This window comes from Ambystoma mexicanum, chromosome 14 (genome assembly GCF_040938575.1).
Source record: "Ambystoma mexicanum isolate Mex_15411 chromosome 14, UKY_AmexF1_1, whole genome shotgun sequence".
NCBI lineage: Eukaryota > Metazoa > Chordata > Amphibia > Caudata > Ambystomatidae > Ambystoma > Ambystoma mexicanum.
The window spans coordinates 143,118,726-143,140,923 of NC_090940.1; the positions used below are offsets into that span (position 1 = coordinate 143,118,726).

At 44.6% G+C, this 22,198-nt stretch overlaps 1 protein-coding gene across 1 annotated transcript in view; it reads left to right on the forward strand.

Annotated features, from left to right (window-relative positions):
- The window catches only part of CRIP1 (cysteine rich protein 1), a 41,049-nt gene extending 32,113 nt beyond the window's left edge, over positions 1-8,936 (forward strand). The window contains exons 2-5 of the mRNA XM_069638743.1: positions 1,076-1,170; positions 4,861-4,918; positions 7,979-8,026; positions 8,880-8,936. Coding sequence (XP_069494844.1) covers positions 1,076-1,170; positions 4,861-4,918; positions 7,979-8,019 — 194 coding nt within the window. The 3' untranslated portion in view covers positions 8,020-8,026; positions 8,880-8,936. The remainder of the gene's footprint in view (positions 1-1,075; positions 1,171-4,860; positions 4,919-7,978; positions 8,027-8,879) is intronic.
- The last annotated feature ends 13,262 nt before the right edge of the window (positions 8,937-22,198 follow it).

The window sequence follows — 22,198 nt, forward strand, 5'->3', positions numbered from 1 at the left end:
AAAACAAATTCTTTAAATTACACAATTTGCATTACATTTAAACAAAAATTCCCCTTTGCGCACTATTAAAACAGTCTGTCACAAAAGGAAAGAATTGCCATTTGCAACTGTGGCCCATTTTTTCATTTGTGCCCGAGACGATGTTATGCCACAGTGCTACGCCGGTGGTAGGACATGCAACGGATTGCTGACTGCCGCTTGAGCTTGTCTGGGCTCTTCCGCGTGTATTCATTAAATATACAGTGCTGTCGGTTACCTTTGTTGGCAAAGGTGACTGTCCTGGGTTCAATGTGATTTTGTCAAAAAGATTTTATCGAACTCATTGATTTTTATTTTGTGGTAGATATTGCCCCAAATGTATGTGTGCGAAGACCCCCAGGTTACGCCACCAATAAGCCCACTACAGTATTTATTCACCTAAACCAACCCCCCACATATATTTGCGGCAACATTAGTTAAAATACATTTGATGAAATTGTTTTCGACGAAATCTGCTGCGGCAAAACCTCCTTGAACGCTCAGAAACAGGCAGCGTGTCCATGCACAAGCACATTTATTTATTTATTTATTTGGTGATGATTTCAGAATATTTGGTGGTGATAAGCTGTGATCTGCACGGCGCCCGGGGGGGAGTGTCTTGGGAGGATAGCTCAGGGGCAACATGCTCGCCTTGAAAGCAAGACGACATAGAGCACCACAGGTGCGAACCCCGAGTCCGCGCTTAGAAACCTCTGGGTATTAAGCATATTATAAATAACCTATCATATCATAGAAACTGCTTCAAGGGGACAGTGTTAAAGGCAGAGGCCTATATTACAGCTGCATTAGTTTCACATCCCATGCATCACTGAAAGGAGGTATCATTGGGTCATGGAGTCTATATCCCATCTGCAAAGTCACTCATTGCTATTTATATAAATGTCTGTTTCAAAGCGATGCTATTTTGGGCGCTCTGTCTGGGTTGCCCTGCACCTTCAGTGGCATAGCAGAGGTTAAGCCACCAGGATCTGATCCTCTGCCAATCTCATTAATCTTTGGGCGCCGCTCATTGTTCTCTTGTCTTGTGTCTTGGCAGCCGAGAAGGTCACCTCCCTGGGCAAAGACTGGCACAGACCCTGCTTGAAATGCGAGAAGTGCAAGAAGACCCTGTCCCCTGGCAGCCATGCAGAGGTAGGCATTTGTGGGATTCTTCTTGGCTCGCTGCAGATGTTTCTCCAGCGAGCAGCGCCCCACCTTGTTCCGTGGGAGCGGGTGTGCGAAACAAGCCATGCATGTGCCTAGGATCTGCCAGCCACACTGGCCTCCAAGAGTTCCTGCCCAGTAGACTAGAAGACTATTACTTTGTAACATTTTCTGTCCAGGTTATACATGTTTGTACCAAAGGGATAGGCATTGGGCCAATGGGTTAGAACTTTGCCTCCCGGATTCCTCTTCCCTGCCTATTCCATACAAATCAAAAGGCCCCAGGGGGGCAGATCACATGAACATTTTTGGCCGGTGTTAAATATTTGGTTGGCCCTGATTTGACCGTACAGCTATGTTTGACGGTTCTTATTTGGCCAGGCTTTCATTTGCAGACGTATCTTTTTGGGGGTCTGCAGTCAAATGTTTCAGAAAATAGGGTCAAAGAATTAGATATTTGCACAAAACTAAAGTCGCTGAGCACATGTGTACAGTCAAAATGACTACCAACCAAATATTTTGAACTGGTAAATAACTGTGTGAGTAATCCGTGAGCGTTTATGTTTTGTAATTCAGAAGCTCACCCCCGTGAGCAGAATTCAGTGTATGGTCGGGTTTGCCGGCACATCAAATGGCAAAATGCAGTCAGATTTTCAGGGCGCCACCATGAATATGTATGAGAAAAATATACATGCAATCAATTTCAGTGGATGTAATTTGCAAACTTTTTTGGTTATTCTGAAAACCCAACAGAATTGGACAGCTCAGTATTTCTGCAAAACCTGCCATAATGCCTAACATTTTCACCAATTTATGAATGCAGCCCTGATTGAGACTACTTATTGTGTAACACGGTGCCATTCACTCATCCACTATCTAGTCCCAAAGGATATAGAGGAAATAGTCTTCAATGAGGGGCAAGAGTCTGCAATAAGAAATCAGGATAAGACTTTTATTGACTCGTCCACTTACTCACCCACTCAACCACTCTGACACCCACCCAACCACTCATCCACCCACCCATTCACCCACCCACCCACCCACTAACTCACCCACCCACTCATGCGCAGATATTTGGCCCTCGAAGGAAAGGAGGAAATAATACTAACGTTTCTGAAACTTGGAATATGACAAAACGACCAGGCAGAACTCTGAACTAATTGGGTAAGCAATCCTAAAGCACATTCCCAGTGCAGATGTTGTAATCTGCAGTTGAAACATTACAAATCCAGTGACTGTGAGCGCTAGATAATGAGGTTCTGAGGGACCTGTGGCAGTCTCACTCTAGGGTTCGGCTCATTGATCCACTCAATAGTAAACTCTGCTCAGGTTTGACCAAACACAGTATTTGTTGATTACAATATATTATTTGCGTGATTGTCCATTCCACATAACTAACAGTAAAATTTTCAAATCCTATATCGAGGTGCAGAGATGTATGCCTGTTACGCATTAATCACGCTCATGAAATACACAAGGCATATAATAAAGTCAGTTCAATTCTTCATAGGGATTTAAAGGTCTGTATATCAATTAATTAATATTAGGAATCGGTGTAAATGAAAATAAAGTAAACCTGGTCTATAGAGTTCAGTGGACGACTATAAACATTGTATATATATATGATTATAAGAGTTGCATTATTTTAATGTTTAACCGAATCGCATTGCACACATTTGGTCGTTGCAATGCATTTATTTCATAAGAAGCAGCAAGCGGCCCTCCTGTTCACCATGTCCAGAACTTCAGGGGTATATAACTCCTTGGTACTTGGGGCATCGCCTCAGGAAAATAATGGGTTCATCAATACTTTTTGCAAAGTCGGTGGTGTCCTTGTCCAATGCTTTTTACTTGCTCAGTACATCTATCAGACTCGCTAGGAAGGAAAGGTACAGTGGAACAGCGATAGGTGACATATTTAACCTACTTGATGTCCATGGATCATGTATGCATGGAAGCCTTGGGGCGTTACTGCCTGCAATGAAGAAACCAGCAGGTATGTCTATTTTGACCGAACCCTACCCACTTTTTATCTTCAGGAATTCCAAGCAGAAGGTCAGAGGAATAATGATAATAAATGTTTTTATACTATGCCAAATTGTCACCGTAGTCGCTGCAGAGCACAGAGCCATGTCTGTAGAGTGATGCTTTGTGCCTCCCTCAGGGAATCCAGGTTGCTATAATTTGTACAGTGTCGCTTTAACATGATTTTGTCAGTCAAAAACAATCACGCCTCAAAGACGGTCAGTTACCATATCACATTATTGTCCTGCTTGGGATCATCCCTGTGATGTAGTTGACATGTTTAAAGAGTAATGAAAATTGGTGGGAGCAGGAGGTCTCATACCACGTAGCCAAAGGTTACAGCAAGTAAAAAAAGACTAGGAAAAAATCAATTGAGATGATGCACAGTGAAATTAATGTGTATGGCTCAGGACACTATATCATATATAACATCCTAACCCTCTGCAGCCACTGCTGAGGCATTTCACCCTGGAATCAAAGTACAGGGATGAGTATGGACATTCTCACTGCGGGACACACACATGATCTACTGTCAGTATCTGTAAGTAGTAACTCCAAATCAGACACCAATCTAAAGCCAGCAGAGGGCTAATAAATAGTAAAAGAAAAACTACCATCAAATAGGGAAAATCCTGTCGCGATGTTTCCAATGACCAAAAAATGTGTAAATAATCTCCACTGAAATTCTTTATCTGAACATTTTGCTTGCCCACGGTTTTTGGGGAAATCATAGAAACCCTGCAGGATTTTACTCTTCGGCAGGGTGGTGGACCCAGCCCTAAGGCAGCGGCCCTGCGTTAAGCAGAGAACCTTTTAGCACTTAGGTCCCCTTGCACCATTTTCCTCTAGCCATGTTCAGCCAAACAGACATTCCTACAGGAACAACCCACAAATCCCAAGCCTGTCTGTACAACACAGAGCACCAACACTCGACATCACACTATAAAGCGCACTACGACTACAACAGCAAACACACTAACACTCTTACGCAGGCGTCACTGACCACGCCGAACCAAAGGCACACTGGTATCACACTAAGGTGTAGGGATGTGGCACATTTTCACAACTATGAATGTGTATTGTGGGCACTACTTAGATTAAATACCACATTTAATAAACGTCAAGATGTGTCATGGTGCAGGGGAAGTATATGCACCTGGTAAAGATGTGTCAGGGTGCAGGGAAAGTATATGCACCTGGTACTTGGTGTAAGAAAAATATATACAAGACATTTCCTTGGAAAACCTTCCAAAGTCACTTCCCTGGAGGGGAAGTGACCTTGAAAACTTTTCCAAGGCAATTTCTTGTATACATCTACACAACTCCAAGGAAATTCCTCTGGAAAATGAACATTCACCTCAGAGACAGCGATCGGGCCAAGAAGCCATTGATACGCTGAACGTAGCACTATACAAGTACTACACAACATCCCATCACCTCCACAGTACCTTGTCGTATACAATAATGCCCAGGTTCCTGCATGAAAGCTGTGATTCACACCATCTGAGAGGATGCAGAAGTATGTCAAAACCATTTCCAAAACTGCAACTGTATTTGATATGTGTAATATCAGCTTTTTAAAGTGCTTTAGGCCAGATTCTCCTGTCTTCTAAGCACTGTAATAATAGGTGTTATTATGCCTTCTATTTCCAGCATGAAGGCAAGCCTTACTGCAACCAGCCGTGCTATGCTGCATTGTTTGGCCCCAAAGGTAGGTGCACGTGCATTTTGTTTAAAACCAATTTGAGAGTTCTACTACTAGCAGGATTAATCCCATGTATTTTCAAACAATCAGGCTTGTGTTTAGGCGCTACATTTGTAAATGTGTCCATCTACCTTTCAGGCCCTATTACACAATAAAATTATTTTTATGACAATCGCAAAATTCCTCTGTAAGGGCGACGCTCAGTATATGCCTGTCATTGTACAGTGGGTATCTGTCGTTCAATGCCCAGCTACCTTTCCACCCATTAGGGCGGGCACGAGGCTCATGAGAAGGCTGGGTTAGGTAACTCCCACCTCATGGGTTGTGAGCCGCGCCAGAGCTCATCAGATAGCAAGGCGTCAGGTCTTGGGGAGGAGAGAGGTAAGGCGGTAAGTCAGAGTGTAGAAATCATGAAAATGTCCACTTTTCAAAAATGACAGCTCACTAGCAGTTTGCCTGCTATTTGCCCCGACATGTTATATATAGGAGAGTGAGGCACCGCTTGCAACCCTTAGCCCCACCCCTTCCTGTTGAGGTACCCGGGCCACACACATCAGAGCTCCCCCGCTCCATGACCAGAACTTACATCGTTATGCTGATTGCTTGGTCGTCAAGAGCTCAGAGGAAGCAGACAAATTAAATAATTGCTATTCTGCATCATGGTGATTTTAAAACTTGTAAGTATTTATCAGCGGTACCTCGGATAACAATAGCCATTATGTTACCAGGCAACTAGCCCCACAAAATATGAGCCTTCAAATTGACTACTGTGCCAAGCTAGGGAGAGCCATTTTAGGTTGATTCTTTGCTACTCTCCGGCATCTGTTACAAAGTAACCAGAGAAGATTGATGTCTGGAAGCCTGACATTGTTCAGGTGAAGCTACTTCCTGTATGACAGGAAACCCAGGGCCACACTGTATCCGTGCACTGCACGATGGACAAGACGACTGAAATTGACATTTCGGACTTGCAGGCATGCACCACGCAGCCACGGAGGGAGAAAGATCGGCACAGTTAGTAATGTCAATGTCAGTTTCCTTCAGATGTTAGGTAGCCTCCCCTGAACAGGGTCAGGCTTGCAGCCATCAATCTATTGTTGTTACTTTGTAACCGTTATCAAGAGTAGCACAGATTTATTCTAACATGGCTCTCCACAGGCGTCAATTGGAGGGCTTGTTTACATATTTGCACATGGGCTATTGATTTGATCCAAGTGGACGTTTATGATTACTTCAATGTTTTAAATGGAAAATAATGCATGATAGACTTTTTTGTTCCCACCACTGCGCGCTTCAGTCTGCCACAGAGATTGTAGACCGATGATGTTCTGATCGGGAACCAGAGTATAACGCCACTAAACAATGAAACAAATAACGTATTGTCATCTTTAACCGTCTACATGCTTCTAATGATCTGAATAACCAAACCGTCAGTCCAGGCCATTGCAAGCACCGCGTATAAGGCTTGAAAAGTTGTGGAAGGACGGCATGTATGAAGTACGTTGAATGGGAACGTAGACTTCATATGGAATGGGCCATAAATGATTAAGTTGTTTTTCTGTAAAGTGCTATACGTTGTCTTGCAGTCACTGCTAAGTTCTTGCCGGCCTTGTAGACGAAGTGAGAGTTTGGGCCTCATGTTGATCACCTTCCATGATAGTCTGATCGTTGAAATGGGTCATTTCCTCTAGTGTGGGAAGGAGAGCGGTCTGCAGTATATCCCCTATTGGTTCAGCCCAGCCCCTCCTAAGTGGGTGCAGATGCCCAAGACTGATCTGCTGTGGGGAAAAGGTGTGATTTGATTCCCTTTCCCAAAAGAACTAGGCGCAGTCCAAGCATAAGGAGCCTCATGCCAGCTCTGGTGAGAGATGAGGGGCTCTGATCAGCTCTGGCAGTGCCTATTAGAGATTAGATTAAGTGCCAACCTACTCTGTCCCTTGGAACTGAACAGCACAAACAGCGAGGATCTACACGCAGGGAACGTGGATGGGACTCAGCGCACCCTTCAACAAGGGTAGGCCTTGGTCGGGGGCTCCTCTGAGCAAGGTGGCCTGGAACAGGCTGCCTTGAAGATCCTAATGCCTGCAAAGAGCCTTTTGGGAAGGGTCATACCATTGTCGGAAACAGGGTCCCTCTTGGGATGAGTCTTTTGGGCTCTTCTGGTAGCCATCTATATAAGCCATCCGTCTCCGCTCTTGAGTACCTGGGCTGCAGGTTACCTCTCCTCTTAAGAGGGCAGCAAGATGTACGTGCGCCCCATGGTTGCGTGGAGTCAAATTTTCAGAGGGGACTTTGGGGTGGGGAAGCTGCTAATTTCTGGGGAAATGTTGAAAAGCGAGGGTGCCGCCTTTCAGATGCATGTTTTAATGTACAGTTGGTAATTAGGAGGGCATTTTGTTGGGTGGACAAGCAGATGAAACAATTATAGGGCAAAAGGGCAAGACCTAAGCCATTTGGTGGGAGGGGCGGGATGTTATTTTATCTTTTATAACACACTTAATACCAGAGAACAGTCTCTAAATGCGAGACTGGGATTCGGAACCTGTTTTGCTCTGTGTTGTCTTGCTTCCAAGACCAATGCTTTGCCACAGAGCTATCCTCCCAGCCCTATGGGATGTACGTACACACACCGTGGGATACTGAATAGACCCAAGGACTTCAGGGCTCAAGTACACGGGCTGGTGCGCGTTCTGCGCTTTTGCATGACGCCTCGTTTGTGGCCAGTGGGGGGCAGCATCATTTATACACCGACTTATTTATGAGCCGTTTCCTTGTCCAAGCAGAAGAGGTTTTGGCAACATCTAGTCCCTGTGCAATGCCTGTATTCATTAACCCCTGCCCTGCTGAGGGAAACCAAGGGTTCAAATGCGGGACATGGCTGTGTTCTCATTAGCAGGCCATGTGTACTGCATGACCTTGGCCTGGCGTGTGCGTGCCAAGTCCTATGCTGACATTCTACAGTGAGGTGTCTGTTGACAAACCCTGAGAGTTGTTTGCCTGATGGAATTTGGGGGAAGAGTGAACGTGTCCTGACCCCGCTGTAACTATGGTTCTCATTTCCTCCAGGATTCGGTCGTGGTGGGGCAGAAAGTCATTCCTTCAAATAATTCACAGGTAAGCTTGCTTTTGAATCCTTACACAGTTTTCATGTAGTTATTTTTGCCTCTGTGTTTTCAGTTTTCTTCTTCATTTTTCCACGGTTATTTTTTTTTACTGTGCACCGTAACTAACACCATGAAAACTTTGTCTTAAAGTTAAGATCACAACCCCTTATTTGGTAGCTTTACCCTTGAAAACAAACCCAATATTTCTTGACTTTGCAACACTTTACATTAAGAATACTACAAACATTTTTTTCTATCAATCGAAATGCACCTGGAGCAGAAAAAAATACCTAATATGCGGTTATCTGGCGGGTAATTTTTGTTTTTTATTCATTTATTTGCATTTATAAAGCATCGTGGCGCTGTTACAGGAGAATTTGATTAACACATATGGTACATCAGTGGGAACAAACAGGCAGTATTCAGACAGTAATACAGATAGGGAGTAATGCATACAGTTACAGCAATAGGGTAAAGAACTGACAGGTTCCAGGGTTACATGAGGCGCTGTCGGTTCTTCAGGGTTACACGAGGCGCTGTCGGTTCTTCAGGGTTACACGAGGCGCTGCCGGTTCTTCAGGGTTACACGAGGCGCTGCCGGTTCTTCAGGGTTACATGAGGCGCTGTCGGTTCTTCAGGGTTACACGAGGCACTGTCGGTTCTTCAGGGTTACACGAGGCGCTCTCGGTTCTTCAGGGTTACACGAGGCACTGTCGGTTCTTCAGGGTTACACGAGGCGCTGTCGGTTCTTGCGTGCGCGGGAGGCAGGGCTAGTTAAAGAGCTTGGTTTTGAGCGCTCTGCGGAATGCTGTAAATGAGGTTTTTAACATTGTGCACCTCTTCTTTTTTTTATTTCCCTTCAGGTCTCGAGGCGCAAACAATACAATCAGAACACTTCAGTCGCAAGAAAGAAAAAATAACCTTGTCTTAACCTTCCGAGCAAGAGGAAGTGCTTCCGATGAAGTGCACAATGTTTTTTTTTTTTTTCTTTACCATTTTTAACTAGTTTACATCTTTGTTAGTGGCAATCGGACATCGATTCTTGGCTTTGCCCATAGTCGGAACAGACTTGTTTTTTTTTTTTATTCGGGAGCGGAATGGTTAAAGAATTTGGCTGAAATGTAAAAAAATTGCAGTACAGTAAACCTTATATGATTTAACTCTACCTTGAAGCTACAATGTAACTGTTCATTTTTTAAGTAAAGTTCTGTCAGCCAATTAAAAGGTGTATATGATCGTTTCTTACGAATATTAAAATCTAAAAAGTCTATAAGGCATGGGTGTGTTCATTTATTGTTTCTTTGTTTGTCATGAGGCAGATCTTCTATTCTGGTGGGCGGCAAAATGTAACACAATCGGAGCACATGTATCCCAGCGAATGCCCAGGAACACAATAGGCATGGAACATGCTAGGCCATTTCACCAGCTATGTTAATATGTTATGTTATTGTGGTATTATTGAGCGTGGACCTAGCGTCGCGAAGCAACAGCGCGCTTTTCAGAGGTATACAACAATACAGATACGCAACGGAGCACTTCACAGAGGTATACAACAGTACAGCTGCATAACAAAGCGCATTTCCGAGGTAACAACAGATATACAGCACAGGGTAGGATATAAAAGGGCACAGAGGAAGGGTACAGCTGTACAGTGTGGCGGGGAGGAGAGGGGCAGACGGCATGTAGCGAATCAGGTGGTGCAGTGTCACCGTGATGGACTAGCTGTTGAGCAGGAGAGCCTTCTTGAAGAGGTGGGTCTAGACGTGGTCTGTCATTACAGACGAGCGCACCATGGGAGGAAGTGTTAATTACTTCGGCCACGACATTGTGGTTTAAGAATCTAGTACTTACAGTTTACACTGCCCTCCCCCCTAATATTCTAATATTATGTTGTGGGGATTTATAGAGCACACTGCTGCCACTTTCTTAGTCTCCAGGCCGTCTGGAGGAACTGAAAACGTGGGGGGTTAAATATTTACATAAGGATGTCATACTCGATAAAACACATCCACAGGTGCCCAGTATTCCATAATAAAAGAGATTGCAGCAGCACGGTGGGTTTGAAGCCCGCTTTTCCCATTCCTGGGAAATTGGATGAATGAATTGAAGACGAGATGGCTTGGCACAAACAAATCAGTAGAACCCGCACGGGCCTTGGTCAAAAGGTAATAACAGTAACAAAGATGTGAGGCAATAGGATGGCTTAAGCTCGCAATAGATTGATGGCATGAGATGTCCAGAGGGCGCGATTGCTCAGTGACAGAGAAGTCTCTGCTGCTCGTTGGGTCGCAATGGAAGAGAAAATGATTCGGCCTGATGGAAGCCACTGCGACCATGCTGACTAGGTCTTTCAGAAGTTGAAGTCAATGGGGGAGAGCCAGATGTTTCCGACCCCTGATCTAGTCAGGCCAGCAGAAGCCTCTGTGATCTTGTCAGGCCAGCAGATTGTAATAGGCCAGAGGACTGAGAGGCTCACATCAATGATATCACAAGTCATTAGAGTATCTAGGGCCCATCAAAACCTCCCCAGGCAATAACGGAAGACTCAGCCAAGGATCAAAGTTTACTGTCTTTATTCTCCAATGGACAGGGATCATAAAGTAAATCACAAATCTCCAGCCACCACAGCTCCTGAGCTGGTGTCACCTGGTTTGTACCCCGGTGACATCACAAACATCAACTCCATCCTAAAAAACCTAAGGGGGTATACCAATTGGTTAGCTTGAGTCTATTACCTGCAGAGCCAGCATACATTTGAATCCTGATTGGTCTATTATGTCAGGTGGCTTAGCTTGAGACTTCCCCAAAAACGATCTATTACATTGTTGTGGGGTTGCACGAAGGCCATTGGCCTGTGCAACATTCTACACCACCCCATGATCAGAGCATCTGGATTGGCTAAAGCGGGTCCTCCCAGGCCTGTAACCCTGTTCTGTTCACAACGCTCGGTGTACCTTTCAAAGGTAATGGGAAGGCCTATGTGTCCCCATTGTGGCCACTGGTCCAATCACCTAGCCTGAGAGAGTGCCTTCAGGTTGCAAGTTTTGGTGGGCAACACATGTATTAGTCTCCTCTGCTTTGCTGGGAACGGCTTCTCTTCTCACCACAAGTGAATAGCCATTGTTCGGCTCTGCTGGGTCACGTGTGTGAAGACCGCAAAACGAGCTCTTCTGTCTGCAATTAAGAGGATTTTATTTGGAATTCTTGCAGGTGGCTCACTGCCTCGGGAACTAGACATTTTCCACCGCCCTTGTCCTTGGCTGCGAACACCGTCTCTGTGCTTCGTACTGCAGATCCTGTATCTCTCCCGTCATGTATTTGAGGCCTATGGTCTCATGTGTATTCACTACAGTCTTTCTATGGTTTCCGTTTCCCTATGTTTTCTAATATCTTCTTAGAGGTTAGTCGCGACAGAGCCCTATAGGTTCCTTATATGTTCCCGTAGCTCCTTATGATTAGTTGCAATAAAGCGGCTACAAGCTTGGTCCACATATGGTTGGCTTTCTTGCGTTTCTGCATTTGGCTAAAGAAAATTAAAAGCTTTTGGCGGTGTGTAAATGCATCTGTCCTCTGTCTACAGAGGGTATAAGCATGTTCTCCATGTATGTTTGTGTGTGTCTGCGTATCTTCATGCAGCAGTGCAAATTTGCTTCATGACTAACGCTGCTATGTTGTGTTGTCACTGGTGATGTCATCACGGTTGGACTTCGCTCTCAGTCAACTTGGTCGATTGATGGGACGCCTGTCTCCTCAAAGCCATCAATTGGATATGGTTTGAAAGGCCGTCTGAGAGAATATCTCTTTGCATATGTAGGATACATTGGTGCAGTTGTTGCTGAACCGAACAGCGAGTTACATCTTTCATTTTTCATTTTGGGGGTTAACATTCGCATAGGGGACATGAGGGCTATTCCAGGCACTCCCTCTTCAGGATAGTGACACAATGGGAATGTATTTATTTTGTTTATTTATTTATTTTGGATTTGTATAGCGCACTACAACCCATGGGCAACGAGGCGCTGTAAGAAGATGAAAGTAGGCTTGCTTCGGGTTTACAGGTGAGCGGCCCCAGTTTGATACAATTGCTTAGTTACAGAGAGTCCGTAGACCCAGCACAGGTTACATTTCACGGTACAGTACATGGTATGAGAACAACAGAAGGTATGAGGCACAAAACAGGTTGGAAGGGGAGGCCGTCATCCAAAAAGGCTGGTTTTTAGTGCTTTGCAGAAGGCTGCATGAGATTCGAACAATTCGATTTGGGCTGGGAGGGTGTTCCAGTATGTCTCTGCCATGGTTGGGAAGCTAGATCCACCGGCTCGCACTCTGCGTGTAGGAGGGGCAATGATGCAATTGGCGTAAGCAGTCCTGGACGGTCTAGAGGATGTTTGTCTGATGATCCTTTGAGCTAGATAGGGAGGGGCTAGCCCATGAAGACATTTATGTGTTTTAAAAACAATCCTTTCTTTGACAGGTAACCAGTGCACTTGTCTTCTGACACCAGAGATGTGATCCCTACATGAGATACCAGTAGCAGCCCTTAGAGCGTTATTCTGAGCCAGCTGGAGTTTAGCCAGGTTTTTTAGGGACGTTCCAATAAAAAGGGCATTGCAATAGTCAAGCCTAGATCCAATGATGGCCCTTGCAATAGTGAAGCAGTTCTCTTGTGATAGGAATGGCCTAAATGCATTGATTAGTTTTGAATGATAGGCTGCTGCGGACATGATGGTATTAACCTGCCTCACCATGGTCAGGCTAGGTTCAAGATATGCGCCCAGCGTCTTAATTACTTGCGAGACAGTGATAGGTATGTTGTCTATTGTGAATTAGCCGTACTGCTTGTCCAATTTGCTCAGTGTTGCAGTGGATCCAATTAGCAAGAGTTCCGTTTTGTCACTGTTGAGACAGAGCCAGTTTTCAGCCATCCAAGATTAAATTGTGGAGTAGATGAGGTTTAGGGTGTTCATGTCAGAGGGGTAGTCAACGCTCAGGGGTATGAGCACCTGGGTGTCATCTGCATAATTGGTATATGAGATGCCCATGCCGTCGAGGATTTGGAATAGGGGCCTGGTGAAGAGGTTGTAGAGAGTCGGGGCTATGCAGGAACCTTGTGGGACACTACATTTGATGGGACTGGGGTTAGCACTCGAGGAGTCAGAGAACCCCTTCATCACTCTTCCTTTGAGGAAGGATGATATCCCTTGACAGGCCTTTGGGGAGAAGTTGGCTGAGCATGATAGGTGATGACATAGTGTTTTATGGTCAACCAGCTCAAAAGCCGCTGAGAGGTCTAGAAGAAGGAGGAGAGCTGGCTTACCTATGTCCCTCAGGTCATCAATTTGGGTTTTAAGATCAAGTAGTGCCGACTCAGTGCCATGGCGTGGACGGAAGCCAGACTGGCGTAGTCCCAAGAGTTGGTTGTCTTCCAAGAATTTCTGCACTTGCAAGTAAGCTGCTTTGTCCAGTATCTTTAGTAGGAATGGGACAGTGGTGATAGATCTGTAGTTCTCCGGGATCAGGGGTCAAGGGATGGTTTTTTTAAGAACGGCCGGATCCAGGCCTCCTTCAGTGACGTTGGGACTTGGGCAGAGCGGAAGGATGAGTTAATGAATGCAGTGATGAAGGGGGCGAGGGCGGGAGCACAGTCCTTAATTATATGTGCCGGGCAGGCATCTCCTTTGTAATTGGAGGGTTTGATGGACCTGATAAGGGCAATGACTTCCGATTCGCTCATGTCTGAGAATTCAAATGCTGGTATCTCCTTACAGGCAGATGCTGTGCAGGGTGGAGTAGGACTAGAGTCTAGAAGAGCGGACATGGCTTTTTGGTGGGCTAGAATTTTGGAATGCAGGGTGTCCAATTTATCTAACATGGCAGTTTGGATAGTGTTACACCAAGTCTTGTCCTTTAGGAGGGTTGATGGAGGGGTAGTGGGAGTCTCTAATTCCCTGAAGATAGCAAAGATTTCCTTCGTCCCAGACTGAGAGCTGTTGATCCTAGTATTGAAGGATGCAGCTTTGGCCTGTGTGATGGCTGCTTTATAGTCTCTAGCGATGGCCTTGAATGCTGCTTTGTTTTTTTCAGTAAGGTTTTTTTCCAAGTGGCGAGAGAGGCCCTTTTATTAGAACACATGAGCATTAGTTCCTGAGTGAACCATGCATTGGAATGCTTGGTTTTCTTAGCCTTTTTAAAGGTAAGAGGAGCTGTGGTGTCAACTGCAAGGGTGATGACTTGCTTACAGGGGTTAGCCAGGAGCATAGGATCCTTTGGAAATGGTGGCTGGAGGGCAGGTGCTAGGAGGTGCTGGAGGAGATTCTCTTTAGTGAGCTTCCATGAGCTTCTGGAGAATGACCAACACTGGACTTTTTGGATCGGTGGGGCGCATTTTATGAATTCCTTTAACTAACCTACTGGGCCACAAGTGTTTCAGAACGTTTCATTTTCTTCCACTGATCACGTACCCTTTTTGGGGGGAGTTGGCCCTGGCAAATTTTCCCCTCACTTTTTGGTCTCTAAAATCGAATGCCAAATTTTGCTGGGGGGAAAAAGTGTGTTCAAATGTTTCTAATGTATTTTTTTTTTCTGTTTCCCAAAGTGGGAGAACTCAGTGCCATCCCCCAGCAGTTTTATTGGCCAGCTGTGACAATGCGTGCCTCGTACGTTAGATTGAAAACGAAGCCGCAGACTTTTCTGGAAGGCTCCCCGTTAATGACGCTGTCACGTGCGCCTCTCTGCCTCATTTCACGTCCAGTCAAAACACTGAAAGCAACATAGAGGAGCGATGACAGGCGTGGATAATTAAGATTTGTTCAGGCCTGTCTCTTTTGAGTTCTCCTTGTGAACAAGATCCACTTTTGAAGTTGAAACCTGTTAAGGATAAATAGAAAATGTTGGCAAACCTTACCGGTCCGTTTTCAGAACATGTCTGGTCCGCAGTGATGCAGCTGTAACATCCAAGATGGCGTGCAGACAGTAGACGTAAATATGGGCCAATTATTTCATGCGGCTTCTGTTCAGGCTAAATGCCGGCTACCGGTTTCTCTGTCCCAGATCACCAGCAGGTGATGCAGTGACTGGTTGCGCCAAAAAGTGGGCGATATGTTAACTCTGAGTACGCAGCTTGTACCTCCCCTGGGTGGGCCACTAGGCGTCACTCTTGCATCTGTTCCTCTTTGCTCCACCCCCTACCGCCTCCCCCTTCCATAATGAGATTCTGGAGGCTTCTCATGAGCGGTATCAGCCCCAATGCCTCTGCTCAGGGCCGGTGGGTGGAACCCTTAGGGCCTAATACGCAGAAGCGTCTTATAATGTGAAAACCCCATTGGTAAACACTGCGAATCAGGGCCTTCGTTGCAAAGGGAGTGGGGTGTAGGGCAAATAAATCCGACTCAGTTCTCACTGGTACTCACTCTGGATCTGCACTATCATTTTCTATCACAGGCCAGAAGCCCAGCACTCACTCCGGCCGAGTCGTGTGCTGTGTTACAGCGCTTGTAGAGTGCTGCACTTTAGTCGGCAAAGCAAGTGTAACCAAGCTTTGGATTAATTGGTTGAGAAACAAGGCTTTCAGTGGCTTACAACGTTCACCTACAGCCCCTTCTGCGGCCCCAAATCTGTAAAATTAGCCCAAATAATTATTTATTTATTGTGAATTAGTTCTACATAGGCAACCTTTGACAACCCAATTAATAAGCACGATATATATGGACAGAAAAACATGTAAAATATCACAATAATACATTTCAAAGATAAAATCACGAAAAGGTACTTAATTCAAATTTACCTTCTGTAAAGCCAACATTAAGCAAGACACAGACAGCAGACTTAAAGTTCAAACAAAAGATATTTATTAAATGTCAGGATGGTTGAAGACTTAATTTGCCCTATGCTAAGGTGGGATTTCATACCTGAACAAAACTAAGGAAAGACTGAGTCAAAGAATTAATCTTAATAGTCCGGCTGTGTCCAAAACCTATTCTTGCCCTCACAACTAGAACAAACAAAAGAGTAGCTATGCCAGAGTCAAAAGAAACAGTGCTTAACTCAAAGTTCTGCGCTTCTTCCAGCTCACAGCTTCCTCTCAGCTCCCCTTTCCCAAGCACAAGAAAGTTCCATTAAAAAGAGTCTTGAGGTTTGCCTTTCTCCAGTTCAAGGAAATATAGCTCGGAAGCAATCCTGGTGTTCCCTTCCCCAAGTTTCAAATAACACAATCCAAACAAAAAAGGGGGTCTTGAGACTCCAATCCCAAGCCAACACATATAGACCTGCCAAGCCTCAGGGTGCCCCTCCCCAAGACTTCAATGTCTCACACAGGTTCCTTGGTACCTGTTCCTGGGAATCAGGTCAACTTTAGCTGGTTTCCTTTATTGGTTTCTGGGTTCAGTGTGTGCTCTTGGGCTCCCCTGGCTTCTCCTTATCCATCTCGTGGCTCTGCCACCATGTGTCACACATCCCTTTTTAAACGGCAGCCTTGTCACACTGTATTCACTTATTAAGTTTTGCTGTTTGGGTTTCCTTCAGCCTTTAATGTGATTCAGCTTTAAAGTTTGGGTTCATTTGTGTTGCAGCAATCATTCAGTATTATTTAATTGCAGTTCAAACTTTAATGCTGTCTTATGTTGCTTAATTATATTCAGATTTAAGATTTAAGTCACATGCATTCAGTTTTGAGAGTTTACTGGTTTGCTTCAATGTTAAATTTCCCTTAAGTTCGGTATTCAATATGCAGTGGCTTCCTTTCAATTCACAGTTCATACGCTTTGCGTGTTTTACTTTCATTCCTTGGTTGAGACTTTTAATAACGTTCCTTCAAAGGCATGCAAACAATTTAACAACACGTTAATTGATTCAAAGGGAAGGATTCGTAACTTCAGAGACTTTTTCGAAAACGTGCTTTTTCCCTTAACAAGGCACGCGACCACTCTGCTACATTGTACCAGTCTCTGCTCTCATTTAACAAAAGCTGTTCACTTTATGAGCCTTGCGGTTACAGTAACACCGGGTTTCTATCTGGGCAACTCACCAGCTCACTTTGAAGTCCTCTTCCATATCACGCCGACCATAAACTTGGCGGCTTCCTTTCAAGGGGTCTTTCTCTACCCCTCGGACACTCTCGCGCTGTTGCAGCACCACGGAAGAACGAGCAATCCCTTTGAGGGAATGAAGAACGACCTGTCATCTGTCTCCTTCCTTCACCCTGCCTCTGCCTGAGAGAGCTTTTGCTCCCACTTCACACTCATCAGGACCCTCAGCTGCTTCAGTCCTTATTGTGCTTCTCCAGCTGCAGAACAGCCCGCTAGGGCTCCCATCAGCGTCTCACCTCTCACTCACCTTCCTGTCCAGACCCCTTTTATACACCTGACTTGTGTAAAAGGGTAACAGGTGTGAGTGCTTTCTCCAAATTGCCCGACTATGGTTAGGCCCTTTAGTAAGACATGCCTGGTCTTGGCAACGGTACTCCTCTGATGCCTGCCCTCTTCCTCGTCTCAGTACCAAAGTGGTGTAGTTGCACGTTGGTGTGCATAACTCCTACTCGCCTCTTCTTTGTTTCAGTACTGTCAAATTTCACGTCTGGAAAAATTAGGGGAGCTGGTTTATAATAGTCCATAAAGGTTTGGGCGGGGGGGAGGGTGCTAGGTTTGTCATCAATAGAAAAAGTTGAGTACCATGTCTCACCTAAGGGTTCCCCACTCCAAATCCTCAAGGACCCTCCACCCAGGTGATCCTCCCTTACTTTTGCACCCCCAGAGGCAGGATCCAAGAGTGATGGCCTTTTCCTGGCCACCGTTGCAGAGAATCCAAGAGGAGTAAGCATGAAAATACCCTCAAGTTTCTCACAGTGCCCAAAGTTTCACACAGTACCCAAAGATTCACATGAGAAAAAATTGACAGAACTATTGACAACATTCTAATTGCATGTCAATTTAAGTTATCAAAATTCCAGCATTTCATTTCAATGTTCCAATTTGTTTACTAAAAGGTACGTGATTCCTCTTTAAGTACACAATATGTCACATAAGAAGTTTAAAACAGCAATTACTAATGAGGTCTGATTACCCATTAGTGTACACTTCCAGAACTCCACTGTATATACACAGGGGTGAACTGGCAACCAAGAGGCTCTGGAAATAATGTTCAAAGTGGCCCAATATTACACATTCTGAGGAAGCCCAACCCTTGTCCTATGAGAACAATTGAAAGTGCCTACACAAAATATGTCCGGTGTGCAGAGGCCTAAAGGGCAATCTGCAGAGTTCCCTGTAGGCCAGTCCACCCCTGCCCAGGGTGTGGAGGCCTAACGGGAAATCTGCAGAGTTTCCTGTAGGCCAGTCCACCCCTCTATCTAGGATGATTTTTGAATGAATGAAATGCATCAAATACAACTCCCACTTGAGAGACAAAGTATGTGCATTCTATAAAATGATGTTCAAGGGTCTAGCCTCCCTGCCGCCCCACGACTTGAGCTGGATCTCCTAAAATTCCGGAAACTCCTGAAGACCTTCCTTTTCTCCTCTTCTTTCTCTCTCTCTCTACCCTGCTAACCTAGTTCACTTGCATTTCCTTCTCTCACTCCTATTCCTTACAGTATGCTGACTGGCTGTCTGGTGTACCTCAGAGTCTCACGGGTCCCCGGCACCCCACCAGTCCTCTCGCACTTGCCTCAGGGCCCTACACCCCACCTGCACTCAACGCACTGAAAAATGTACCCAAGAGAGTGTCTCTCTGCACTTACCCCAGTCTCAACCGACCGGGGGCACTTGACCCTCCCTGTGACCCTCTGTGCACTTCTTGATCCATATGCACAACGCCTGAAGATCGTCTTGCCTGTCTCTCCCCTGTCTTCACCCCAATTGTACTGTTAAAAACTTGCAGAATCACCGTCAGGCTTATTTGGTATATCCCACACTGTTAAATTTATTTTATGCACTTACTCTGCCTGTGCAGACTATTATCGTCTCAGAGTTTTAAGGGCTGTGAGTGACTTGTTTTTTCATTGTGTTCCCGCCCTCCTTGAGCGCTTTGAAACACTTGCCTGTGTACAGGCGCTATATAAATAAACAATACAATACAATGCAATACAATAAAATACAATGACCATAGTATGAAAAATGAAGGACTTGCCTTATGGAGGGTTGGACCACAAAGTCTCAAAGGGAACTCTCTTGCCAACCAAACGAAAAATGCAGGGCTGTTGGAGCCTTTGAGATGTGGCTGTCCTGCTAAGCCTGTTAAAAAGGCAGGTCTCCGCCTTCAGAACTTTCTGTAGCAGGTCCAGAAGTGGAATCCCATCACGTAGCAAGTAGAAAGCATCCCGGTCGCTAAGAATGTGTGATACGCTTGACGGTATAAAGCTGTGTGCAGCTGCTTTATTAAGTGGTTCACAAACAATGAATGGAGCGACCAAAGGGGTGACTTACCACTCATTTATGAAAAGCTCTGTTAAAAATTCAAACTTAGAGGCAGGCACCTACATTACTGTCTCCAGTATCAACAGTTAACACTCGGAATCATCAATATGTGAATAAATGTCATCATTTTATGTTAAGATTAAATCAACATTGTACATCAATATGCATCATACAGAAAACAGAACTTGCTCTATGATTTATTCATTAGTTCAATCACTCATCACTACTCCTGAGTATGATTATGAATATTTATCACAAAAAAATCATCATTGAAAAAGCCATAGTGAACACCAATGGAAAAGCATCAACATCGTTAAGGGAGCCGAAACGTGTTTCGACGTCCATGCGCCGTTGTCCAAGATCAGTTATAGTTATTCACTGATGTTTAGCAAACAGCTATTTTGTGTAGGTTGAGCCCACCCGTGTCTTCATCAGGGCAATATAATGTACGTTCAGATGCCTACAAATGAAATGAATGGTATCACTAAGTGGCTTAGGCAGAAAGTATAGGATCTTCAGAAGTTCCAGATGATACAAGAGGACTTGGCCAACATAAACCTGCAGAAGTCGGGCCTTGGGGAGGGACAGGACATCAGCCTATATAGGCAGACCTCTACCCAACACACCAGAAGCCACCCATCCCAAGATGATTACATCCATGGTGTCCACATGAAGAGACTATTCCTAAGGTTTTGGTACCCTCTGTGGGGGCGCAAGCTGCTAACTGCCGTAAAAGTCTGGTGCTCTGAGACCACTACAGCGGCGGTGTGGCGCAGTATAAAAGCGTTCTAGCATAGGATGGCATGAGATTTAATATCACTTCATCATGCAATACTGTGATGAAGTGTTGTTTGGTGGTATAAATAATGGTAAATGCATATTCCAATATAGAAAAAATGTGCAATGTAACCCCAAATGTTAAGCAAGAGTGTGGGAGCCCCTCCACTGAGAATGAGCAGGGTTCAAATAACCTGTTCTAGGTCATTCCTTCCACTCAGGAGGGTCTACATTTTAGCTCACTGCACCCTCGTCAGGGGAGAAATATCCATTTGCATATCACTCTGGTCCCACCCACAATGGTAGTCCAGCAAGAGTACCATCAGCTACCACAGACACGTGTTTCGGCTTGTTGGGCCTCCTCAGTGAGGTGAAGCTGAGCCTCTCTAAGGCAAAGTGAGCAAGGGGTCCACGTCTAGATTACCCTTCGTTACCTCGAGTGACACCCCAAATTTTACAAACTAAGCAAGAGTGTGGGAACCCCTCTCCTGAGAACGAACATGGTCCAAATAACCTGCTTTATGGAATGTCTTCACTCAGGAGGATCTACAACACCAAATGTTAGATTGTCATTCATTTTGTGAACTGTTCTCAATCCATTGAATAGGAAGTGACATCAGAGGCGGAGAGGAAGTGCAATCTACATATTCTTTGAGACAGCAAAATGGAAAACTTAAAGGATGCATGTTTCCACTTCCTACCAACACATTTAAATACATAGTACTTCTGCCTCACCATCAGCAGTACTGGCAGGCATAGCAGTACAACTATGAGCAGTATAATCTACAAGTAATAGCAATAAGAGTGGTAATAGCACTGCTAGTAATAATGCTGCTGCACCATCAGTAGGGGTACTCTTAATGCAACCAATATTGGTATCAGTGGAATTACTAGCAGTAGTAGTAATATTTTATGTATTTACTTGTTTTAATCAAATTAATGATTTTTACAAAAGAAGAAGGAAAAGAAACACAAGTCCTTTCACATTAGCTGACTGACGCTAGAATATGTTTGAGCGTCTGTGCTGCTGCTATTGTCCAAGCAGTCCTTTCGCCGCCCATTAGCCGGCCCCACCATAGTAGGAAGCCGATAGATGTGGTAGCAGATACTTTTCTCCGATTGGCTTTGTGCCAGGGCAGTTAAGCAGTAGGTGACGAATAGTTTCGATCTCATTGGCGTTTTGGCAGAATCAACACGTGTTTTAATTGCTTTGACCTCGGACTGCCAAAATGTCCTGTGTTTCGAGTAAGTTTAAGCAAGCTCTCATGAACAGGTTTCTGACTGATTTATTGGGAAATGTACTCAGATAGTTTGGAACAGCGTTCAGTTTGCTCGCGTAGTAATATTACACACAGCAGCATTAATACTAGCACTGCTGTTATTAATACCAATAGTAGTGGTAGCAGTACCACTGGTAAAAGCAATGCTAGCACCATCAGTAGGGTTATTTCTAATACAACCAAAATAGGTCCCAGTGGAAGCACCAGCAGTAGTAGAATTACACAAAACAGTATTAATAATACTAAATCTGCTATTAATACTAATAACTAGTAATTACTAGTGGTAATATTTGTAGTAGTACCACTAGTAATACTACTGCTAGCACCAATAAGTAAGGGTACTACTAATACAACCAATATTTGTACCTGTGGAACTGCCAGTAGTGGTATTATGACATAAAAGCAGTATTACTAATGCTACTGCTGCTATTAGTACCATTAACAGTGGTAGTAGTACCACTAGTAATAATACTGCTAGCACCATCTGTGGGGTTACTACTAATACAACCAATATCAATGGCAGTAGAACTACCAGTAGTAGTAGTAGTAATATTACACGAAACAGTATTACTACTACTGCTGCTATTAATACCAATAGTACTGGTAGTAGTACAACTAGTAATAATACTGTTAGATCCATCAGGAGTTGCACTACTAATACAACCACTATTGGTAGCAGTGGAACTACTAGTAGCAGTAGTAGTATTACACAAAGCA